We start from the raw sequence: 22,982 nt of genomic DNA, 5'->3' as shown, positions 1-22,982 counted from the left end.
TATAACGAGCTTCGTATATTTTAAGAGAAAACAAATGGAAAAAAGTTACATACATACATATTTCAGATATCCAACAAATGCCCAACGATAATGATGTACGAGGGGCGTTCAAAAGTTCTGACGATTTTCGATTTTTTGTGGCGTTAGGTTGCTACACATGTGAGTGACTAATGGTGAAAAGTTCGGCCATTTTGAGTAATCGGTCAATTTTTGACAACTGTTTTGCTTGGACAAAATTCTTCTCATTGGCGATGCCGTCTTTATCACCTAAATCGTATCGTAGCGTCGTCTTTTCATGGCCTCCTTCAGTTTCCAGAATAAGAAGAATGCACAGAGGGCCAGATCTAGAGAATACGGTAGCTTTGGCAACATCAGTGTGTTGTTTTGGCCAAAAATTCGAGCAGAAACCACGATATGTCAGCAAAAGTGCAACAACCAATTTTAGGTTTCCCACAAATCCGGACGTTTGTAACTACTAATCTTACTAATTACTCAAAATGGCCGAAAGTTTCACCATAAGTGAGTGACATAAATAGCAACCTAATGCCGAGAAAATCGAACATACGTAACCCGAGTAAATACAAAATTGTCAGAACTTTTTGAACGCACCTCGTATTGTTCTAAATATTCTAAAGTAGACTAAAGATAAAATGCGTATACATTTCAAAAGACATACTAGTATTTTATATATCGTAATAATCTTCAAACTCAGATTCTTTGCTGTCTGAAAAATTGATATTCTCTAATTGCGTTACCTTCCATAGCGTCGCTGATGTCACATTTTTTAAATGATTTCACAACAACTTCTGTTTTAACTCCTTGCCATGACTTAATGACGATATTGTATGGATAATTATATTTCTAACAAATGTTTCATTTCATAATTCATTCAATAATACCATAAAATATGTACCTAAAAGGGCACATTTGTAAGTTTAGAGGAGACAAAATTTTTACTCCCCTTGTATAATGCGCAGCCAGATTTTAGAGCTCAAAAAATTGGGGAAAAGGTGTGCGTTATACACGGAAAAATACGGTAATTCAAAATCAAAATTCTCGTTAAGCCCGGTCCAGACGCTACGTTAATCGCTACGATAATCGTTGCTCAGACACATCGTAGCGATGCATCGTCTGGCGTCTGGACAGGGTTTTAAACTTGCCACACGAATCTTAAAATTTTCGCTGTTTTTACTGTTTGAAAACTCACTGTTTTGGGCTACAATAACAGAGTTCGCTGTTGCCAACATATTTTTGTTTTGTTACGTTGATACACTCTTCATATGAACGTATGTGAAGTTTTATTTCAATCAGTCACTTGTTGCTTTTTTGGTTAAAGTTCAACAACAGACACAACACATGAAATGGTAGAAAAAATGTAGAAGGATGCGAAATCGTCGATTGCCTTAAAGAGATTTAGTAGAAGCCCTAGTCCTAGTTGCATCGATTTTATTTATGATTTTTGTAACATATTTTGATGTTCCAAAGTTTACAACAAGGACACACTTTTATTTTATAACAATTGTTGTCAAAAAATTCCTTTTTTTGTGTACTTACGTAGGCAGGAAGAAAACTGAACTTATTTCGCACATCTATAAATCAACCCACTGCCGGAATAATCTCCTCGTTACCTCTTCATTTCAAATCAAAACTGTTACTGTTACTACCTTCCTGCTACGGTCAAATCTTCGATCGTTTCGATCGCTCGAGCCTCGATAAGTTTTTATTCCCCATCGAGCCCCCCCATCGATGGGACGTGCCGCCAGCGCGCCAGTCGACGATCCTCGGACGTCACGTCCGCCGATTCCGAGATTCGCCGGCCCTTCGAGTTCGAAGCCAATTCGAGTAAAGCCCGCAAACCGAAAAGGGAAAACCACCGTGGCTGGGTTTTCGAGGGGTGGTCGGGAAAAATAGTGTCATGTTGCAAATTAAGTCATAACTTTCTATGGTTTCACCCACGGGACACACGCCGGGGGGGGCGCCCTACGCGAGGGCACGTATGGCCGCGAGGATGCCGGTGTGTGATTTCAACATCCGGATGCCGCCGTGTCCTGTCCCGCAAAGCAATCTCCCATGGCTGGGCGGCGCGACGACAGGTTCCTCCGGATCCCATTTTAAGGCGACCACCGCCCCGCCCGAGTCTCGAGGACTCGAGGATCCGGGGACGGTGACTCGTAATATGATCCCACTATTCATTGCGCGCACCACATCCTTGGGTGGTGGGCGAAGGTCGCCAACGTCAATATTCCTCACACGCGGCGGCGTCGTCGGACGGCGCACATTGGAGGACCCGGAGAGTGGCCGGAGAGTGTCCTCGCCTGAGATTAATATTTTCTCATTTATTAGCTGTTCGGAGCGTCGGAATCATCGGATACTTTTACGACGTTTACGACCGGCGACCGGCGCGATCCTTGCGCGGCTCCCTCCGGGCCGGCCGTCGGACGGCGCTGAGGTTAATTATAATTTATTTAAACTGATATCCGGTTCCGGAATGACGATGATACGGCCGAGTGGCCGAGCGGTTCAGTCGGTGTCCCTGCTCCGTCCCGGGTTTGCTTCCCGTTCTCTCCCCGTCTGCCCCGGGTCTGTGCCGGGTGGAGACCGCAGTTAAAATGAGATTTTTTCGATTTCGCTTACCGACGGGGGCTTGGAGAGCTGGCGAGGACCTCGCACGACGTCGTCGACTCAAATGGCACACCGAGTGGCCGGAATGGCCGGAGGGCTGCTGTAACACAATCCCACAATGCACACGCTCGCCGTGTTCGCCTTCCGGCCCCGAGGACAAGTCGGGGCTCGGGGTCCACATGAGATCCTTCAAATTATCGTCGCTCGCTGCGAGTGGGGCCGTGGCCAGCACCTGTGGCGCCTTCGTCCTGTGGCGATTACAGGACGCAACATGACCATGCGATTGTTGGTTTCGTTTTACTTTTGAACCCTTCTCGCACGCGGCTGACTGGCGAGGGCAAGGCCAGGGGGGGGGGGCACGGGAGGAAGCTAACGGCCACATGACCATTTGGCAGTCGATTTACGCCCCGTCCCACCCCACCACCGCCGGAGACCAGCAGATGGTGTTCCTGGTATCCGCGGCCAACGTACTCGAGTCACGGTGCAGTCACGCAAGTCGAAGACCTGGCCGAAGATGCTTCTGCTTGCCTTTCCGAGGTAGCGTCGGGACGTCGGAAAACCCGCCCCCTTTGGCCCAAGGATGAGCAGGAAATGCGACACCAGACGGACAGGAAGTTGTGGGCGATCGGCGAGGTTCATAATAAATTAATTTTATCCCGTGCTACGCCAACTTTTAGAGCGGCCGCTTCTGGACCGTATCGGAAGCGGGGTGGAGCTGAGGAACCGATACTCCGGTAGCCCGCCCCGACCGGACCCCTCGCCCCCCGCACCACCCAAAGACCCATTATGGTGTGTTTAATTGCCTCTATTAAATTAATATAATAAGTTTTTTGTCCGCGTGGCCCTTGGACTACCCACCTGCCTTCTGCCCGGCGCAAGGACGCGGGAGGATCTCGGGCGGGCGAATCGGTGAAAGTTCGCTTCGCTTCCCTTCCCTACCCCGTGGGTTGGGATGGGTGTTGTTTTTTGTTTGTGCTATTGTTTTCGTTTCGTGCGTGGTTAAAGGGAGTTCGGAAGGAAGTTTTACGCCCTGCGTTCTCCGTCCGGGGCCATTAGGGGCCCAATTTAGTTTCGATGGCGGAGTTCGGGGTTTTTGTGGGGGGGACGCGAACGATCCTGCTGTGGCTGTGTGTGACCAGGCGAGCGACCGAGCGAAAGAAAATTAATTAACTCGTTATTGTTCCGCGCGCGCGCGTCGGAAGTCGCGCAAGGAGCGACCGGAAATGGGTTCCGGAAAATTGGACAGCCAACTTCGGGGCGCGCGCGCGCGCGCAAGGGGGACCGGCTGGCGGCGGTCGTGTCGGGGAGGTTTCCGGTTTTGAAGATTGGCCGGCAATTGGTCTAATTTGAGCGCTCAACCGCCCGCTTAATAGCGCCTCCCGGACTTCGCTTTTCCGCTGAAACTGTGGCCACCAGACGAACCATTCCAATGGACAGAACGCAGTCAAGGAAGTCATCATAAGTTGAACACACCAATGTAACATACATGCTGCGTGTAAAGCATTCAGAACATTGAAATGTACTAAATGTATTTAAACAATTATTGGGACCACAAAGCGTTTTGTGTTTATCTTGCTTGGATCGATGTACCGTATTTTTCCGTGTATAACGCGCACCTTTTTCCCCATTTTTTTAGCTCCAAAATCTGGGTGCACGTTATACAAGGGGAGTAAAAATTTTGTCTCCTCTAAATATACAAATGTGCCCTTTTAGATACATATTTTATGGCATTATTGAATAAATTATGAAATGAAACATTTGTTAGGAATATAATTATCCATAAAATATTGTTACATATAATATATTGTAACATATACATATTGATAAATACGCCCCGGTCCGTTCCTCTAAGATTAAAAAAAAAAAAAAAAAATATACATATTGGCTATTTTTAAAGCTCAGTTAATTTTTTACAGCTTTTTTGCGGGCAAGGGTTTTGTCTTATCGGCGTTTTCTGCTTTCTCCTAAATAAATTGGCTACGAAGAGGTAATTTGAGTTTTGGAACAAGAAAAAGTCATAGGGGGCCAGATTTGGTCAATACGGTGGCTTTGGCATCATTAGTTTGTAGTGTTTGGCCAAAAATTCGCACACAAGCAACGATCTTAAACTTCGTATGCACGTGGTCTGTTCAAAAAATTTCACGACATTTGGGTTTCATTTTTGGATTCGTTTTCTTCGTTTTCTCGTTTTTCACAAAATTTGATATAGATTCCTTACCATCCATTTTTTGGAAGAGAAAAAAATACGCGGATTGGCCAAGAGACGAGCACTAAATTAGCATAAATTTATAGAATATTTAGAATAATACATTATTATCATTTGGTATTTGTTGGATATCACATATCTGAAAAGTGTATAATAAAAAACTTTTTTTCCAATTTTTTTCTCTTAAAATATGGGTGCGCGTTATACACGGAAAAATACGGTACTTTCTGCTATGCTGTTTAAATGAACTATTTAAATGAACTTTTTTCATTGCAGAAGGGAGGAGATCTGGGACTTCCGTGGATCTCCAACTTCAGTGCACTCTAACGCTACAGATCAGGATGCAGACATCAAAATACATCGCATAAAAATATTAAACAATGCTGCCAGTCCGAAAATGTGTTCTCAAACAAGGCTCAGTGTTCGGCTGCCGTTGTTTCGAACGTCGACGTATAAACTTGGTTGGCCACGCGTATTCTTGGGTTACTAACACACTATTTATGTTGTTATTGCTTGAGAATACACGTAGTTGACTAGTGTTGTCCAGCGTAACGGCCGTGAAGTGTAGTGTGCGCCGTGCGATTACCGGAACGCAGCAAATGGCATGCAGACGAAACGGCATGTGAGTGCAAGTTTGTTAGCATTAGGGCCAGCATTAGGGGTTGAGCTTGTATTATGATTTTATCACGCCTTGCTTATCACGATCGCCGGGCCTGTTATTATTTAGCCGGCGGGGGGCAGGGCCAGGACGCTAACGGTGGCGCGGCGATGATAGTGCGGTTAAAATGGGTGAAATGGGTCCCCACCGGTGATTGATTGCAGTGTATCGTGACGATAAAGTGCTCGTTCAGAAGTGATGTAGTGTGAACAGTTATTTTTATCGATTATTGATTTCAGCTTAACGAAACCCTCCGCCCTGGGGTTTTGTCGTAGGCAAAGTGTAGACGACGTGTTTCTGCCGGAGAAAATTCCCCCCCAGGGGCCGCATTAGTTGTGAACTGAAGGCACGCGCGAAGGCTTGTTTTATGTGCCGCAAGGACTTCGGGGGACTTGATTTTAGTTTATTGAATTTCACTGTTTCGACACCGTGTCCTTGTTTTGTAGGGGTTTTCCAAATGTCGCAACAAGATTTTATCATAAAGCTCCGCAAAGTGTACTAAGATGACGAAAATGAATAAAATCGAGAATCGAGTGTTTAAGCGTAATTGAGTGTGGCTTAGTTTGATGGTGGCTTAGCGGAGCAAATAATAAATGTATATGAAAGTACGATGAGAAAATGGTGCGATTCAATATCTAATAATATCCATTGCTAATTGAAAGAAAACAAAGACAAAATATTACGGTTAGCTGTAGACTCCATAACTTATGTAGTTTATGACAATTCAGATAAGTATTTGCTTTACAATCGAGTACTTTCTCTCATAGCGCATTCATTTATCTAATTTAAATAGATCAAGAATATGAAAAAAAATATTAAACTTGGACGATAGTATATAGATCATTTTGGACCTTAGCTGCCAAAGGAATTCACCAGAAATGCAGCTCTTAAAATTGATCTACCAAAACATACATTTGTAGATGTAAAAGTTTGTTATATTTTCATTTATTTATTTATTTATTTATTTATTTATGAACGAATTGTACTTGGAAACATGGTTGTAGTGTTTCTGTACCATTTGAAACCTACACCGACTGATCACCACTTGCATCTCATTAATATACAAAAAACATTGCCAACACAATAAAATGTGCATGAGAAGGGTAAATTTTTGTTTCCATCTGTCTATCCGGGTATACAAATTGTAAAATGTAACTCAAGGGATCTTTTTCATCATAACTCATCCACGACTTATTACGACGAGAACGAGTTGTAATTGTTAATACTATCTAGGAATATGTCAGCAAAGGCAGATAGCAACACCATGGCTTTAGTTTTTCACATCAGACCAGTTTTTATGCCAGCTATTCGAAATCGATTTTAAGTTGTTTCATTGATTGTCAAATAGCGACGCAAAACTACTAATTATATCCAAGCAGTCAGAAACAGTCATCTAAATGACTCATGAAGTGAGAAAATGCGTTGATCATCCTAAGCTCATCCATAAGATCCTCAGACCATTTTTGGTTAGTTTCATCCCAACCAGTAAACAGTTCCGATAAATAGAAGGATGCAACAAGCTCGGCCACCTTGTTACAGATTCTTGTTTTAGTAAATCTTACTTTATCAAGCTCATTCCTCTTATTTGGCTTAAAATGTTTATAAAAGTTACATTTTGTTTTGCCCATTTTCTTAAGCTTTACTTCAGGTTTTGGTCCAATAACTCCTAATTGGACAAGGTTCTATAGGTTTAACACTAAAGTCTTTTGGCACACCATTTCCCGGGGCATAATCCACAAACGCGGCAAAACAATTCAGAACGCAATGATCGTTTTAAATCCGTATTCTGTCGTGTTTGTCGATTATTGAAACAATCTATAACAAAATAATGTTCACTTTTTCGGTATGAAGTAATCCGTTGTCCAACTTTTACCAATTTGTCTTATCTTAAAATGAACAATGACCTTGCCTCGTTGGATGAGTGTTTGGACCAGAGACCTGGCTGCAGTAAATTTTAGCGTTTGCTTAATTCCTCAATCTGAGTTGAATTTTAGTGAATTGTGTCGTGCTCCGTGCGCATTCCTCTACTCGATTTTCCATCTTGTTACTATTCAAGAATGGGACATTTTCACATTTTTGATGACTTGACTTTCGCGCCTTCATCCGGAAAACAACGTTCAATTTAAAGTTATCCTTTCGATTACCGCTGGACTCTGGCTCCTGGTTGGTGACCTTGACCACCGTGTGCTGGGTATCCTATAGTACCAGAATCACCGTTCCATTACACTCTACCCCGCCAGATCGTTTTATTATACAGTCTCTTGTATTCTATGTTGACGCTCCCAACGCCCCAAAAATAGTGAAAATTACTCGAAACGATTTAGGAATTAACTGTCCGATGTCCGAGCAGCACACAGGCCACAGAGCGACCTTTCCACCGTTCAACACAATCACAGCAACAACCCGCTCAGTAGACCATTTCCGATCCAACGATCATTCGATTCGACTTTATTGACACAATTTGTTAAAACAACACTAACGACCGACCATCGACCGGCAGGAGGGTGATGGCGTGAAAGTTTCCCATAGCTCTTACGGCAACAGATTCCCGGACGAATGCTGCACACAATTGAACACAGTTACCCTTTTATGGCGGGTGCCCCGTTCGAGAGAAGCGTTTAGGACAAAAACCAACAAAAATGACGACACTTGAACCGGTGTTCCCGTAGCCGAGGATACGCTTGGCGTTTGACGTTGGGCGAGAAGTAGTTATTCGGTGGACTTGTAGTGTGACTTTTGGAAGTAGCCCGTCAGCGTGCCCTCATCGGCGAAGGATGTGAGCTCCTGCGGGATGACGTTGGCGTCCTCGATGCCGGTGCAAGGGCGGCACATACACTCGAGCGGTGCCTTGGTGGAAACCTGCCGTTGGCCGACGGCACAGTGGTGAGCAAAACGGGTGAGGCGAAAAGAAAAATTAGCAAACTATTTTCCACCAACGAGGACGCAGGTTTAGTCGAAAGCATCTTGCATGGCTAATAGACATGAAGCGTTTTCCATCAAGTCAAGTTACATTTAACATTGAAACACCCGGAGAATAAAAGCTGCTAACTGATTGTGGGTTTTACTATTTAGTTTACGAACGTTTGTATTGGTGGTTAAAAAACTGTCAACGTTAAAGATAATTCATAACACTCAATTTATAGTACTCACCGTCAATGTGGAGTGACCACTACGTTGAATGTCCTGAAAACCAAGCCCTACCTTTACGAACTCTGGAAGGAGGGCCCGAGAACTTACCCAATTCCGTTGGCAACACTCGATGGAGCTGAATCCACAACCGACACAACCGACCGGCAAACCAACAACCACCTAACCACGATCCCGACCAAACACCTGACAAGGCGGACCTCACGGTAAGTGAGGCCATAAATTCAGAGTTTTACATTAGCCCTTTTTCCCAGGGATATTAAAGCCCCGTGATTGTGCCTGGGCGGAAAATTTATTTTCCTCTCCACATTTATTGCGGAAGACACCCAAGATGGCAATGGTTAGGGGAAAGGATAGAGTTAGTCCCACCACTTACCGTTTTCTTTTTGGGCGTGCAGAACTCGACCGAGGAGCAGGACTAGAGCGAGTTTCAGGAGCACTAGGGCGGTTGATCGCATCTGCATTTTTAATCAATTTTTAGCATGTTTTGTTCGTTTGTTTATTAAATAACCAAGTGAAACTTGTATTCTCATCACTCACCGTTGTTTGGTGACCTTTGGTGGCTATTTTTCACTCTCACGATGTTTGTGTCGTAGCGTCGACGCTATCCTTTGGGACGAGACAAATATTGAATCAGATTTTAAAAATTGAGCATTTGCATTCAGGACTCGCTGTGACTGCTTACCAAGTAGGGAACCGGTATGGTCGGTTGCTGTAGGCCAATTAAATATAAGTCCACCAAAAGGTAGGTTGCAGCTGTGAGCGCCCGTATCGCCTTCGTTTCCTAACAGCCAATGGTGCACTTGGTGATCGTCATCGAGTAGCGGCGGGACTGATGTCTGAATCTTGCATTCTTTCCGATATTTATAATGCGCCTCCGATACGGAGACCATAATAGCGGGACTTAACCGGGGCGGGGTGTGCACGAAGGTGAGACGATACACTTACGGCGACCGCTGTGCCCGAATGGAACTTTTCCATCAACCGAAACACAATTTTCAATCGACGCAAACAGAGGCAACAAAACACGATTAAGTAGGGTCTTTTCCCGTTCGCCCGGCCGATGATTGTCGCATGCTGTTGCCCAGGCAACCTCTTTCAAAGACCTTCCGTTGTGTCGGCAACCGTCACCAAGATGCAAGCGGACCGCTTTGCATGCTGCGAACGCTGAGGCTTGGCCATGTAAGGACGCTCGCCGCTGCGGTTCTTGTTGTGTTGACAACTAAATCTACTTGTAATGGACTTCTTGTTTTTTTTTGTTCTGACAGAAAACATGACCGAACAGGCGATCAGGAGCGGCCAGCAGCCGAGTAAGTGCCACTCTTATGAAATCAAAATCAATAAATACTCTGCGGGAGAAAGTACGGTCTGTGAAAGGACTATAAACAGTCCAAAATTGTAGTTCGATTATTTGGGCCCTAATGGTAGCAATGCTAGCAGAATAAAAGCAATCCGAGTCGAAGGAAATGCATAAATTCATGTTTTGTAAAAAACTGACAAACCCAAAGGTTAATTTGTAATTACAGAATTTGATATTATACAAAAATTAGTAAAAATTTAGTGTTTTTGGGTGGTTTAAGTGGTAAGTTCAACAGACATGGTTAAACAATGGTCCTTTAAACACTTTTCAAAATAGGAATAAAGCGACTACAGAAAACCTCTGTTTGTAAGACAAAATGGCATTGTTAAATGATTGGTATTGGAAGATATTTTTAGAAATAAAAATAATAAAAGTCTTTTGATACCTTTGATATAATCATTTTCGAGACATAGAGCACTTTCTATTTATTCAAAATTAGGTAAGATTTTTGGTCAACAGCATGCAACATCTAGCAATCATCATCGCGTTCGACGTCCCGTAATCGGACTTCCGGATCAACAATATCGACACAGCCATAAATGATTTGTCGGATTTTTCTTTTTGCGATTACAGTTTAATCCGCCGATCGAACCGGATCATTCTATGACTAACTTGCAATGAAAGATTGCTTTTCAGCGGATGCACTGTCAGGATTCGAAAGACTTCGAATATTCCTACTGGTCAACACAACGCTCTCGGACTATTGTGTGTTGTTTCTGTACTCAACTAAAATGGAATGGAACCGTTTCAACTTTGAATACCAACTAATAAAGAACAATATTGAAACATATACGCCACATTTGTTTGTCGACACACTTGCTTTTAACTTCGTAACGAGCGTAGCGTAACTTCTTTAACTTCGAAAGAGCGTAACTTCTTTCAAAACGCTTTAAAATTTGAGGTTTTATTTTCAGTAGTTTTTCAGCAAAACTACTCAATTTGGAAAATAATCCTTTGTTTCCAAAACTTACAATGGTTTAAATTTCAGGTGCGGATCATACATGACATTTTCAACAATTAAATATTCCTTAAAATGTTGTAAAATGCGTTTTGTATGTTGTTGCTTTACTTACCTGTCTTTTTAACACAATTCATCCATCCTTCCGCTACCTATTCCCATCATATTTACTTATCTGCCTCTTATTTGGAGCTACAACCGCTGGGCGATCTTAGTCTGAACCTGAAACAATGTTAATCTCTGTAACAAATCGGTTTTACGGGCGGGGTGAATGATCCCGCACCAAACTTCCTGTCACGCCTGTATCGGGAATCGAAACCCAGAAAACAGGTCCCAGGACTCGAACCCAGGCCAGCTGCGTGACGAGCGTTACCGATTGCTCTATCAACGGACTGCTAATGTACTGCTCTATGTTTTCTTATCATATTTTGTGAATCTTTCGATGTTTTTTGTCATCATTTTGTCTGATATAGATGTTTTATTGATCATTAGTAACTAGTAATAAACAAAAATGGCACTCTGAAGTAAGTTAATGTTAACCTAGTAACTTAAGTGTTTGTTTTCACGCGGAAAGTATTTTGATTTCTAAATTATCTTTTCTAGTACGGCGCAATTAATACTGCTAAGCCCTCCACAACCCTCTAGTTTTAGGCCAAGAAGACTTAACTATCCTGCCTTGTTTTAAATATCTTTCGATAATTTTTGAAGTAGTTGAAATTTAATTCATGGATTAGTTTAAATTAGCTCAACCATGATTTGTTTGTTGTTCGATGTGTATAAGCATTACGACCTCTTCGGGTCCGTCGCTGAAAAATGTAGATTGATCGTGAGCTGAAACTGCTGGGGACTAATCAGCTTACACATAGGAAATGCGAAAAATAATAAAGGCAAAAATCTCAAATCTGCAGAAATCTGTTAAGATGTTGTCAATTGTTTGTCATATTCTAGGCACTTCACAAGCTTTTTACGCGATAATTGAAAAGGATGTCGCATAAGAAGATATGCCACATGTTAACTTCTCTCGTTACTTTATCCATTTTTATACAAACGGCTTGAAAATTGCAAAAAAATCACATTCAGTTGGTTTGATGCCATTATAATTAAACGCATCAATTTGAATTATATCGCTACCTGTAAAATAAATATCAAATAAAATACGAACTGGCAATGAAATGGAAGGTGCAAGTTCCGTTGATTTCTTTCGTCATTAATGAATAAAAACTGATTTTTTTAAGCTGAATGTATTATTTCATCCCTCATAATTACCATTGGCACTGGTGCCATGTAACGTTGACAAATTCAAGTAATTTTCAATGTTTCAAACGTCACAACTCGTTCATTTTAATTTCAAAACCAAGTTGTTTCGAATCCGGTTTCATTTTCGGTTTATAAGATCAAACATTAACGAACCGTTTTGCTGTTTTCGCCTTTATTTTGTTTTCTTCTCTCCACACATTGCCAAACATGGTAAATCTTTGAAAAAGAACAGCCTGGCCTGCGTAATGGAACTTAAGATCGGATCTTTAATGGAACAAACCCAAAACATCACAACAAAACACAGCGCAACGAAGCACAAAGAATGGTTTTCTCTGAACGGAGTACGTTTACACCCCATCAAGGAAATGTCCTTTCTTTCTGCGTATTTGTCGCAACCGAGAGATCCGTTCAGTGGGCTCGTCAAACAATGATTAAAGCTCATTTCGCTGGGCATTCGTTTTGTCAAAACCAATAGAAGCAACGTAATGATTCCAATAAAATTTCACAACACTCGTCGTAGACTATTTACAAATAGTTTTGCAATTTCTATGCTTCCTTGCGTCTGGTTTCTCTTTTCGCTATTAGTTCTGATTTGTTTCCGTTTAGAAGAGCGTTGTGTAACTTGTGCTACGTTTCTCTTCCTTTCAAATCGTTTTTCAACAACAGACAGGTTCATAAATTATGTGTTACATGCGCTCGTAACTGGACCCATTTGGGGATCAGGATAAAAATATATTTAACGCGAACTAACAAAAATACACCAGAAACATAAAGAAATACATCACACCGCGTCCTTCTCGCATCGGCATGATATCCTCTCGTCATGCACCATTTCACTGCGAAATGTTCCGCGTCAAGGATTCACTATCATCAAATGGCACCGGGGGCCTGCTACCTTGCCCGATTCGCCGCCGAACGCTGCCCGATTCCAGTTCGGAGGGTTCCTCCGCCAGCCTAGTGCCGGAGTGCCTATCACTCGAATCACGCTGGTCACTGCGGCCAGCGTGTGGTTGACTAATGGCATCGCTTGGAGGGTCAACTGCTCCCAGTTGCGGCTCCTGCAACGTAGTCGTCACCAGCAATACTTTACCTTCACTGACGTCCGGCGTCAGTTTGCGGCTGCTGTCACTGCTGGCACGCTTTGGTCGATCGTCGATCGTCTCATCCGGGACCCACTCGGCGGCTGGCTCTTGTAGGCGCTGGCCAGTCACAGGATGTTGCGGCTGCGGTGGCTGCGATGGGTGCTGCGTAAGTACCGCCTCGGGAAAAATGAAATTGTTCTCTTCGTAGTTGCGCTGGTAGTTGCTGCGCCGATCAGCGGCCAGCGATACCGGTGGCACCGGTGGCACACCAGCGCGATCACTATCCGTATCGCGCTCTCTCGGTCCTTCGCTCAGCGGAGCGTCCTCGAGCGTGGGACTGTGATTATTGGCCGCCACGGCGGCCGTCATGCCGACGCGATGCTGTATCTCGAAAACCAAGTTATGCAGATGGCCGTACAGTGTTGGATAGTTGTTGTTATTGTTGTTGTTGGGATTATCCGGATTGTTGTTGTTGTTATTGGTGTAGATGTTCCCGGCATTGCCCAGCAGCGTCATGCCGACGCTCAAGTTGGCGCGCAGGAACTGAATCGAGTTGCGTGCCACATCGCGCAGCGACGCGTTGAAGACGTTGATGTTGTTGACGACATTGTGGCTGCCGACGTTGAGCGTCTGCAAGCTGTAGCGCGGGATGCGATTAAGAATATCCCCGATGTTGTTGTTGTTGTCGTTTTGACGTCGCAAGATTCGGAACAAATTCTGCACACCGTAGTTCGGCGCCGGAGGACGCTGTTGCTGATGGGGCGGATGATGAATCGGGGGACGCCTATTCGTACCGGGTTGCGGGGCGGATTGTCCGCGGTGGTGATGCTGCGATGGCTGTTGGCCACGTTGCTGAAACGGTCCTTGCTGGGCTTGCTGGTCGTTTCGCATTTGGAGCGCGATTTGCTGCAGCTGCGCTTGCTGTATAATGATGGGCAGCTCGTAGTGATGGAAGAAGTAGATCATCGAATGCTAAAATGCGACAAAAGTGGAGAATACAATGTACTTATATTATCGTAAGTCCCACAAAATATAGCACATTATCAGCCCTCACAGAGATACGTATCTTGAAGTGCGTCTAACATTTACCCTCTATCGAATATAAAAATAAAGTACCTTGACCACCCTTGGGCTAGAGAGTCTGCGAACAATTTTTAATCCTCTTCCGCGCCGTTGGATTATTAGCCACCTGATGATGTATTGTTTTATAATTGGATCGGAGCTATCCATAACGTTTATAAATAGCATTAGCGAGATGCTCACGGCGTTTAGCTCGTTGTTGCACATCGACCCACCGTGCAATGCGCTTTGCACTCCCGCAGAGGACAGGGGAATTGAGCGAATTATCACCTCAAACTCGGGCATCCGCCAACCACTTAAGCTTCGTAGCCTTATCTTGGCGGGAGCGTAGCGCCATCACTCTGACAACGGCTCCAAATACAAGACAAACAAGAACGGATTATGTCAGTCGCCGGCGCTCAAGAAGTAAGTTTCCGCTGCTACCTAGTAATCGAGGACGAGTTGAAGCTTCAACTCATATTATTAGTTTACCGTATGATTAATGATGCCATGCTTCACCAACCCATTGGATGCACTGGTCGCCGGGCGGGAACATAATTTTTTATACAACGAATGAAGTGGACACGACAGTGTTTCCCCTTTGTTCAGGCAACAAACACAAGCGTAAGACACGACCCAGCCCGTTCCATGATGGAAAACTAAATAAATAAAAAAACTACAACAATTCGCCGACCATGAACAACTTTTGATATAAACTGTATGAATTAGTTTGAAATTAGTTAGATTAGGGGAACAAATTATGATTTAATTCATGCCAGCACCAGAAGCCCAACAGGGCTTGTCGATTCGGATGTTGAATTTAGATGACTAACGTTTGATGGAACATCAAGCCGCTTCTTGGAAACATTCCGCAACATTCATAATGAGAGAGCTGGCGGCAACATCGACTTTCAATTCTTTTAACAGCTGTGGATGATACGCGGTCAGCCATTGCTCTGGCGTGCTGTAGGCTGCAGTAGCAAAACTATTGCCCAACGGAAGTCACGAGATAACTTTCTAAACACCACGACGCACGGCTGTTGCCGAGAAACCGAACAGATCGGTTACTTGCCAACTATAAATATTTAATCGTGCCGTGACTATAGGACGAAACTAGGACTATGGTTGTTCCATCAATTAGCAAAACCTGACAGTGTTTCCATTACACTACGACTTCGGATCAGCCCAGGGCGCTGTTACAGGTAAGGCTTAAAAACGGCCAGAGCAATGTCTGAGCAAAATGACCAGAATTTGTTAGAAAGTTTTGCCAATTAGTTATGTATAATCCTAATGATGCTGGTGGCTGATAAAGTTATTTTTCATGATCTCCAGCTGGCTAATCATGGAAAAAGTTGAACTAATACTAATATGTTTCCAAGAAATGTTCCATTTTTCGAACGTATTGATACTTTAAATTTCTAAGTAGATCATAAAAACAGCTACAATTTTATCAGATCCTGCATACAAGTTACAGTTACAACTAATGAGTGACATTTCAAAATTATTGCTGGAGTCAGGTCGCGAGCTGTCCAGGTGCTCCGGTACGTTTGATCCGTGATAGAAGGTAAGTAAATATCAAACCACCAGGCGTCTCCATGGCAACCAAAAGCGGTTCACTATGACTGAAAGATTTGTGGGAAAAACTTTTTCTGTTGCCAAACTCGCACTGCGATGTATTCATGAAGATAATCTCATTTAAAATCATCTATGGGGCGTGAAATTGGCCCCGAAATACAGTTATATTAGTGGTGCAAGGTTCGGTAAGTTCAACTGCCTCAGAGCACATGGCAATGACAATCCGAACGCGTTTCTTCTTCACGTGACATGCGTGACTATTCTCCCACGTGACCCATAAAGCTGCCACAAGTATTCGACTGCACAGCCGGTGAATGATTACACACATTATGAAACGGTTCGTAAGATGTAGGTCTGGGATTGACGGACAGCCTCCGATGCGGAATAATGCTTCATGTTTCTAACCTAAACGGGGCATCTCGGTCAAATCGAAATGCACGTGCGGTGAACATACTTTGCACGTGCAGCGCTCAACTAGTACACTCCAATCCGAAAGACCAGTTCATTAGGAAAACCAGCGCCAGCGAGGCCTTCCGTTAGCAAATTGATTGGCAAACAAAAGGGAAACGATTCATATACACTGCTTCTCATAATGATAACCTCACCCGTTTTTTTCAGACTGAGGCTAAGATAAAGCGCTGAACCTATTTTTCGTGAACCTATTGCGAAAGAAATAATATCCATTGTTTGGTTTTCCGAAATTCAAATTATTTTGACTTAGGGAGTTAAAAAACGATAAAATGGTTATTTCCAAATGATAGCCTCACTATGTATTATTCAAGAAAATAGGGCCACCCAATAAAAGTTAATGAAAATTATTATGTTTCAATAATCGGTGGCCTCTCCACGACGATTTTTCACTGGAAATGTACGGTTTGGCGTACTTTCGGATAGGTTCTTTAGCACGTTCATCGACAGGGAACGCCTAGCATTTCTAATCGCCAATTCAAGCGTCTGTATGTTTTCGTACTGCTTGCAATTCGCATAGATCTGTCGAACTGGAGTTCCCCAAACATTCTCAATAGGGTTGAGATCTGGAGAAACAGCCGGCCAGGTAATTAAATTTACTCCCAAATGTTCCAAGTAAGTTTTTGTTGCCCTACTTGCATGAACAGTTGCATTATTCTGCTGGAAAATTAGCTGGCGGTGGTTGAAACGATGCAGGTATGGCTTCAAATTACTCTCCAGAATGCCTATATAGCCTTCACTGATCATTCGTAAAGGAACTATTGCTAAATTACGTTTAGCTTGGCTGTTAAACGCACCCCATACCATGATGGAACCTCCGTCATAATTCCGTCGTCTAAAAAACGAGGTTACCGCCTCAAATCTCTTCAGTAGTGGCAAAAACCATCCGGCGCATCAAGATTGAATTTCTTTTCATCACTCCAAACGACGTGAACTAAAAAAAACTCAAATGTTGGAAAACTCAATGTATCGATAGCTTACATAATTCCATTCATCTTTCCATGACATATGCTCGTTCGCAAATTGCAATCTTGCTGCTTTGTGGTGTGTCTTCATTGCTGGATTTTTTCTCATTGATTCTCTGACAATGCTTACAGAGGAACTAAGAGTGCTCCAGATTGTAGCATAGCCAACAGTCATGTCCAATTCATTCTTAATACGCCGACAACTTTTCGTAGTGTTAGACGGAGCTTTAACTACTCTTCGTTTATCTCGAGGGTTAAGTTGTTTTGCCCGTCCAGCTGACTTCCGAGTCCCATATTCCGATGGATCTTTCAAGTAAATATTGACAAACTTTGGAGATTGTCTGAGTAATGGGGCTATTTCACGATTTGACTTCCCAACACTATGGTACGCTTCAATTTTCCCTTTTTCACCTTCTCCTAATTGAGTTCCACGACCCATGTTTGATCAAAATGGCCAGTTGAGTACAGAAAAATTACGAGACTACTGACATTAAAAAGTTCAGTTACTTGACAATTCAACTACTGCTAGTAGGACTGGACTAGGATTGACTTTTACTAGGCTATCATTGGAAACAGCCGTTTTATCGTTTTTTGGCTCCCTAAGTCAACATCATTTTTTACGGATGGATAATATTTCTTTTGCAAAACTAATTGATTCCTCATTTACGAAAAACAGAACATTCAAAACATGAAACATGAAACTCACCTGAATAAATAACCAGGAGGTAACGAGCGCCAAACTGCTATATTGTCCGTTGAATCGATAGTGGTAGGCATAGAATGAGAAGTGATACAAATAGAAAAACCTGCAAGTAAACAAGACAAATCGAAATATAATTCATGTTTTCATTACTAACAATTCCACTTCCGAACCACCAAATATCAAAACGTGGAGCAGATTGAATATATGAATAAAGTTCACATTTGGCACAGACACATACACACTACGAGACGCAAATTGATGCCGCACAAAACATATACAGGGTGGCTTTTCAAAATGGTGCTTTCCATCTCTACGAATTGTACAATTAAATAGCCAAATTTGCAGAAAGTGCTAGAAACAGAGCGTTGATCCATCGCTTCGTTGCTTCGAGCGGGCATGTTATTAGAAATTCCAGCGCCGATAAATCAAGGGCCAGCAGATTCAGGGCCGCTCCGTCATCGCTTGTACGAACTTGTGCGTGGACGCGCTCTGCCTGTTCAAATTGACAAGCAAAAGTACGATTGACGGGTTCCGGTATCGTGCGGTATATGGATAACTTCAATATCTTTCCGATACCCTTTCGCTGAATGTAGAGATCATCATAAACCAGCAGAGTGAAAGGCAGGCATCTTGGGTCGAGTCCGCCTGGTGGTGTGGTCCGTCATGCAATGCGTACCGAAAACCCGTCGAAGGCTGTCGACAAAACGCGGATAAGTGGTCATAATTTTATGAAGAGGGTTAATCGAAGGAACATCATCTCACACACCCGGGACCACCGGGGCTGGACCGGGTTTTATATTTAGGTCAAAAATTTATTCAATTTCTACCAAACGGTCAGCCGCCCCCCGTAAGCTACCCAGAGGACTCGCAGTACCGTCCCGTACGTCCGTCAATTGAGACGTTCGGGCGTTGTCTTTTTAGCTACGATCTGGGTCGACGATGTTGATGTGACATTTCGAAGAGACTTGTTTCGGGAAGCGAACCGGATGATCTGAGGTACGGAAGGAGAGGGTAGTGATGAGAAGTGCGTATTTGCAAAGGGTTTTCGGCTGCCCAGTGCCCACCACACCTAAGCAAGTACAAGGCAAAATGGACAAACGTCAGAGGGCGAAAAAGAAGGTTCCCAGGTTTCGATATTTTTACGCCACTTCCCTTCCACGCCACTGCCACTCTGCCACTGACCCCACTGCCTTTATTGAGCGGTTCGTCAAAAGTCGTCGAAGTTAAAACGTCGGCAAACATCGGACGGCTTTAAATATTTTATTTGTTCTAAAAAATATCGTACCTTTTGCTTTTTCATTTCTTACGTCAAGCCTAGCGCCCGCTACCTGCGGTCTTGACAGTTATGGCCGTTTTTCGGAAGGCCATCATCAAATCATTATGAGTCTGTGCAGTTGTGGCCAACGTTCGGTAATGTTAAGTACCCTTTTCCAATCTGCGCAGAAATAAAGGTAGGCCACCCCACCTCAGGGCCCCGAGAGATGTGGATGGGTAATAGAGTTTGCCGGAAAGAAAGGAAAGGCGAAACACACGAAATCCTTTAACCTTCACTTCAACTGCGGTAACAAAGGTGGGCAAAAACGCTTCTACCGTGACTGTGGAACGGATGCGGATTGTGTCCGCTTCATAGCTAGTATTCGTTTTGATCGCTCCGTGTGTCTGCGGCACATAGAGAGCTCGAAGAAGCATCGAAATGTGTTTTCGCTACACTAAAGACATTTCGAGTTGCGATTGCAACGTGCTATCGGGATATGAACGCTACATTTTCATGTAGATTCCATCCGGGGCTTACAATGCCCCCGGTGCTCTACATGCCACGAAAACCCCCACGGGCCGGACCGGAGATAAAGCTGTCGAAAGAGGGCAAAAGTCCCACCATTCATAAATGTATGCTCCTGTTGCTTCTTTTATCCAGATACGCCGTCTGTCCATCATCACCGTGGACGCCGTGTGCAGGCCTTTTAACTGCGAAGCGGACTCGAGTACGATTTTCATCGGATTATGCAGTGCTGAAAATCTCAAATCTGCTTCGGAATACCTAATCAGACGAGCATTTCCGATGCTCACGACGGGAGCACTAACTCCAACTTCCCCAGCACGAGCAACTACCATTGCATCCTTGCTGGATTCCTACAAGAATGCGATGAATCGTACGAATTTCTGGTCTCTCAGGATGAGACCAAACATAATTGACACTAATTCGCTACCTTGGTCAGTAAGGAAGGTTAATTTTCGGGCGGCCACCATTATGCCTCTCCTCAATGTCACGTGTTTTCCAAGCAAACGGCAGCATCCCATTTGGAAGATGGATCCAGTTCAACAGCATTTTTAGGCTTCTTTCCCTATCCACGTTTTCATTAGGTAAGTACAGCTTGTAGGGGTAACCGTATGCTGGATATCAAAATTTCACCCTCCGTGGACGAATTTTCAATGTAAGCGTGACAAACGTCCCGAAATACCATGTTATCATGTACTTTTCGTACGACCGTAGCACCCCAGAACACGTTCCAGCTGAAATAAGAAAAAACGTCCTCAATTAAAATTAGATTACGTAGAAAAGAATATGTCCACTAATAATTTAATGAATAGTGGCGAAGATGCCAAGGTGTTTTAAGAACATTATCTGCCGTTTGATTAGCGGCCTGTTTCCTGTGGCCTGTATTGTTTAGAAATCTGTCTCATGAATTGGATACGTTCCACACGTCACAGCGGTCTAGGTCCCGTGCCGTAGCTTCATGCAACGATCATTGTTCTAAACATGCTTGCCAACATTGTCCACATACAATCGCTACCGGAAAAGGAAGGAAAAATCAAAATTAAATATTTCCCTGAGAGCAAAATTTGAAAAATTCTGTTCACGCCATGCTGCGGATGTATCAGAGCATTGCAAAAAAAAAAATGTGGTGCCCCAATTTACGTGAAACCAATTTTTTGTGCCCATGTGTTGTACTAGGGAATTATGTTTCCCTTCTACGGCCTTCATACATCGTTGAGAGAAAGAGACGAAACACACACATAATTGAATTTGCATTACGGAAGCAGTAATGAAACGTGGCGATACTTATTTCCACAGCATTTCACCATAAATAGCAGAACATATTAATATCACAAATGAAGCTAGAGAAGTGTTTGGAAATTAAAAAGCATGCCCCTTTGTGAGTGTATCTGCGGTTTGCCCCGTGAAACGTTAAACTGTAGCTTAAGTTTCGTTTTCAGCATTGCTTCGCCCAGCAACGCAGCCGCATTGCCGCACTACATTCTACAAGCTGTTTCGGCGACGACGGAAATGTAATATATTATTGGCTTCATGATGCGAAAATACCGGTCGAAGCATTCTGCACGAGGGGAGCCATAGTAGTACAAATTGATTTCTGCCCAATTCGCTCATTGTGAAATGAAAGCGCAGCGGAAATGATTTGCAGCTCGTATCGAACCCATAATATGAACCCAATTATCACCATATCTGATCGCACTTCGGCGAATCGAAACCATTGCGAATACACCACAACATGATCTTGGTCACTGCATTAACCTGTGTATGGAATCAATCATCAAGCTATCCATTTAAACTATGCCGTTTACTAGAATTTATTGGAAAGCTTATCCAGTTGATCGGAACACACTTTACTGATATTTCCGCGAAACCGAAAAAAGGATAACGACAAAGGGGACCAGGACTGCTGGAGCTTGGGACTGTGGAGCCCAATAGGTGTTCAAATTGCGATTTTACGATTCCGCCTTTTCTAATCAACTGCCCAACGTCAGCCCAACAGTGATGGGACATTGCGGAACTGCCCTCTGTGACCGAAGAGCTATGTTCTGTGGTGCGCGACCAACGCAGTCCGTCCAAGGCTGGTGAAAGTCAAAGGCAAACGTCACAGCACAACACAGCACGCCTTACGGTTACGTAAGTTAAATGTTCCGAAACGTGACACTATCCAGTCCACTGAGTGATAGTAGTAACGATAAAGCCAATTAATATAAATGTAATCTCTTAATCCAATCAACACATGCCGTGGCCCCGGGCAACACAGCATCCCATCGCCGGGCGTTCCCCGAGAAAGCCCTCCTCTCCGGCTCCAGTATTATTTAGCGACGGAGCACCTGCCATCGGGCGGCACCAGACGGACGGTGGGAGAGCTGACGGATCGAAAGGTGAACTTTACCACTCAGCAGCAGCCACATGTTCACATTGCACGATCTCGTCGGTGATGTAATGAGCCGAATCCTCGAGCGAAGCAGAGGAATGACGTACGCATTACGTTCCGGTGCAGCTCGCCAGAGCCAGAGTGCCGGTGCCGGTGACGCCGCTGTTCCCATTTTATACCCGGCAACACAGTCTGGCTGAACTTGAAGCTTAAGCCAGACGGCGCACGTACCAGAAACCGAGGAGGACAAATGCAAGCCTCGTCTACTGGGGCGGGCGCCCGCGCGTGATGTTCTAACTCATTTGCCATTTCAACCGCACTAAATTATAATCCAAAACCACACCCCGTCGCGCGGACCGGGTGATGGGGCAATTGTACAAATTTCAGCTCCGCCACCGCCACGTGCCCCACGCGACGCACCAGAAATGGGACAGATTGTGCCTTGGACGGACCCGACCCGGGCTCTGGCCCGGCACATTAAATAGTAGTTATTTGCTCTACAGGACACGGCTCTTCGGCTCGGCAAAGGATCGACATCAACATAACCGAAAGCTTGTACCGCAATGTGTACTGCCCGGCCCGGCAGCAGCCGGAACATGGCGTTAGATCGCACCCTACCCCGAACGCTCATGGAACTATCGATAAATGCAAGGGACTCTCGATATTCTATTTTAATTTAATTTCTGAACTCCCGGTACAGCGATCCGGTCACGCGGGCCGGCAGTACGGCCGGGTTCGAGACACGTCCCAGGCCAGGGCAGGCTCGCCATCGGC

The 22,982-nt window shown here is 44.1% G+C and overlaps 1 protein-coding gene across 1 annotated transcript in view; it reads right to left on the bottom strand.

The window, feature by feature from the left end:
- Window positions 1–12,334: 12,334 nt before the first annotated feature.
- The window catches only part of LOC131210498 (uncharacterized), a 37,471-nt gene continuing 26,823 nt past the window's right edge, over window positions 12,335–22,982 (bottom strand). Inside the window, exons 9-10 of the mRNA XM_058203757.1 lie at window positions 18,064–18,163; window positions 12,335–14,262 (exon numbers count right to left, since the gene is read on the bottom strand). Coding sequence (XP_058059740.1) covers window positions 13,042–14,262; window positions 18,064–18,163 — 1,321 coding nt within the window. The 3' untranslated portion in view covers window positions 12,335–13,041. The remainder of the gene's footprint in view (window positions 14,263–18,063; window positions 18,164–22,982) is intronic.

Source organism: Anopheles bellator, chromosome 1, assembly GCF_943735745.2.
Source record: "Anopheles bellator chromosome 1, idAnoBellAS_SP24_06.2, whole genome shotgun sequence".
NCBI lineage: Eukaryota > Metazoa > Arthropoda > Insecta > Diptera > Culicidae > Anopheles > Anopheles bellator.
Note: the sequence above shows the minus strand (reverse complement) of the source record. Positions and strands in the feature narration are given on the sequence as shown.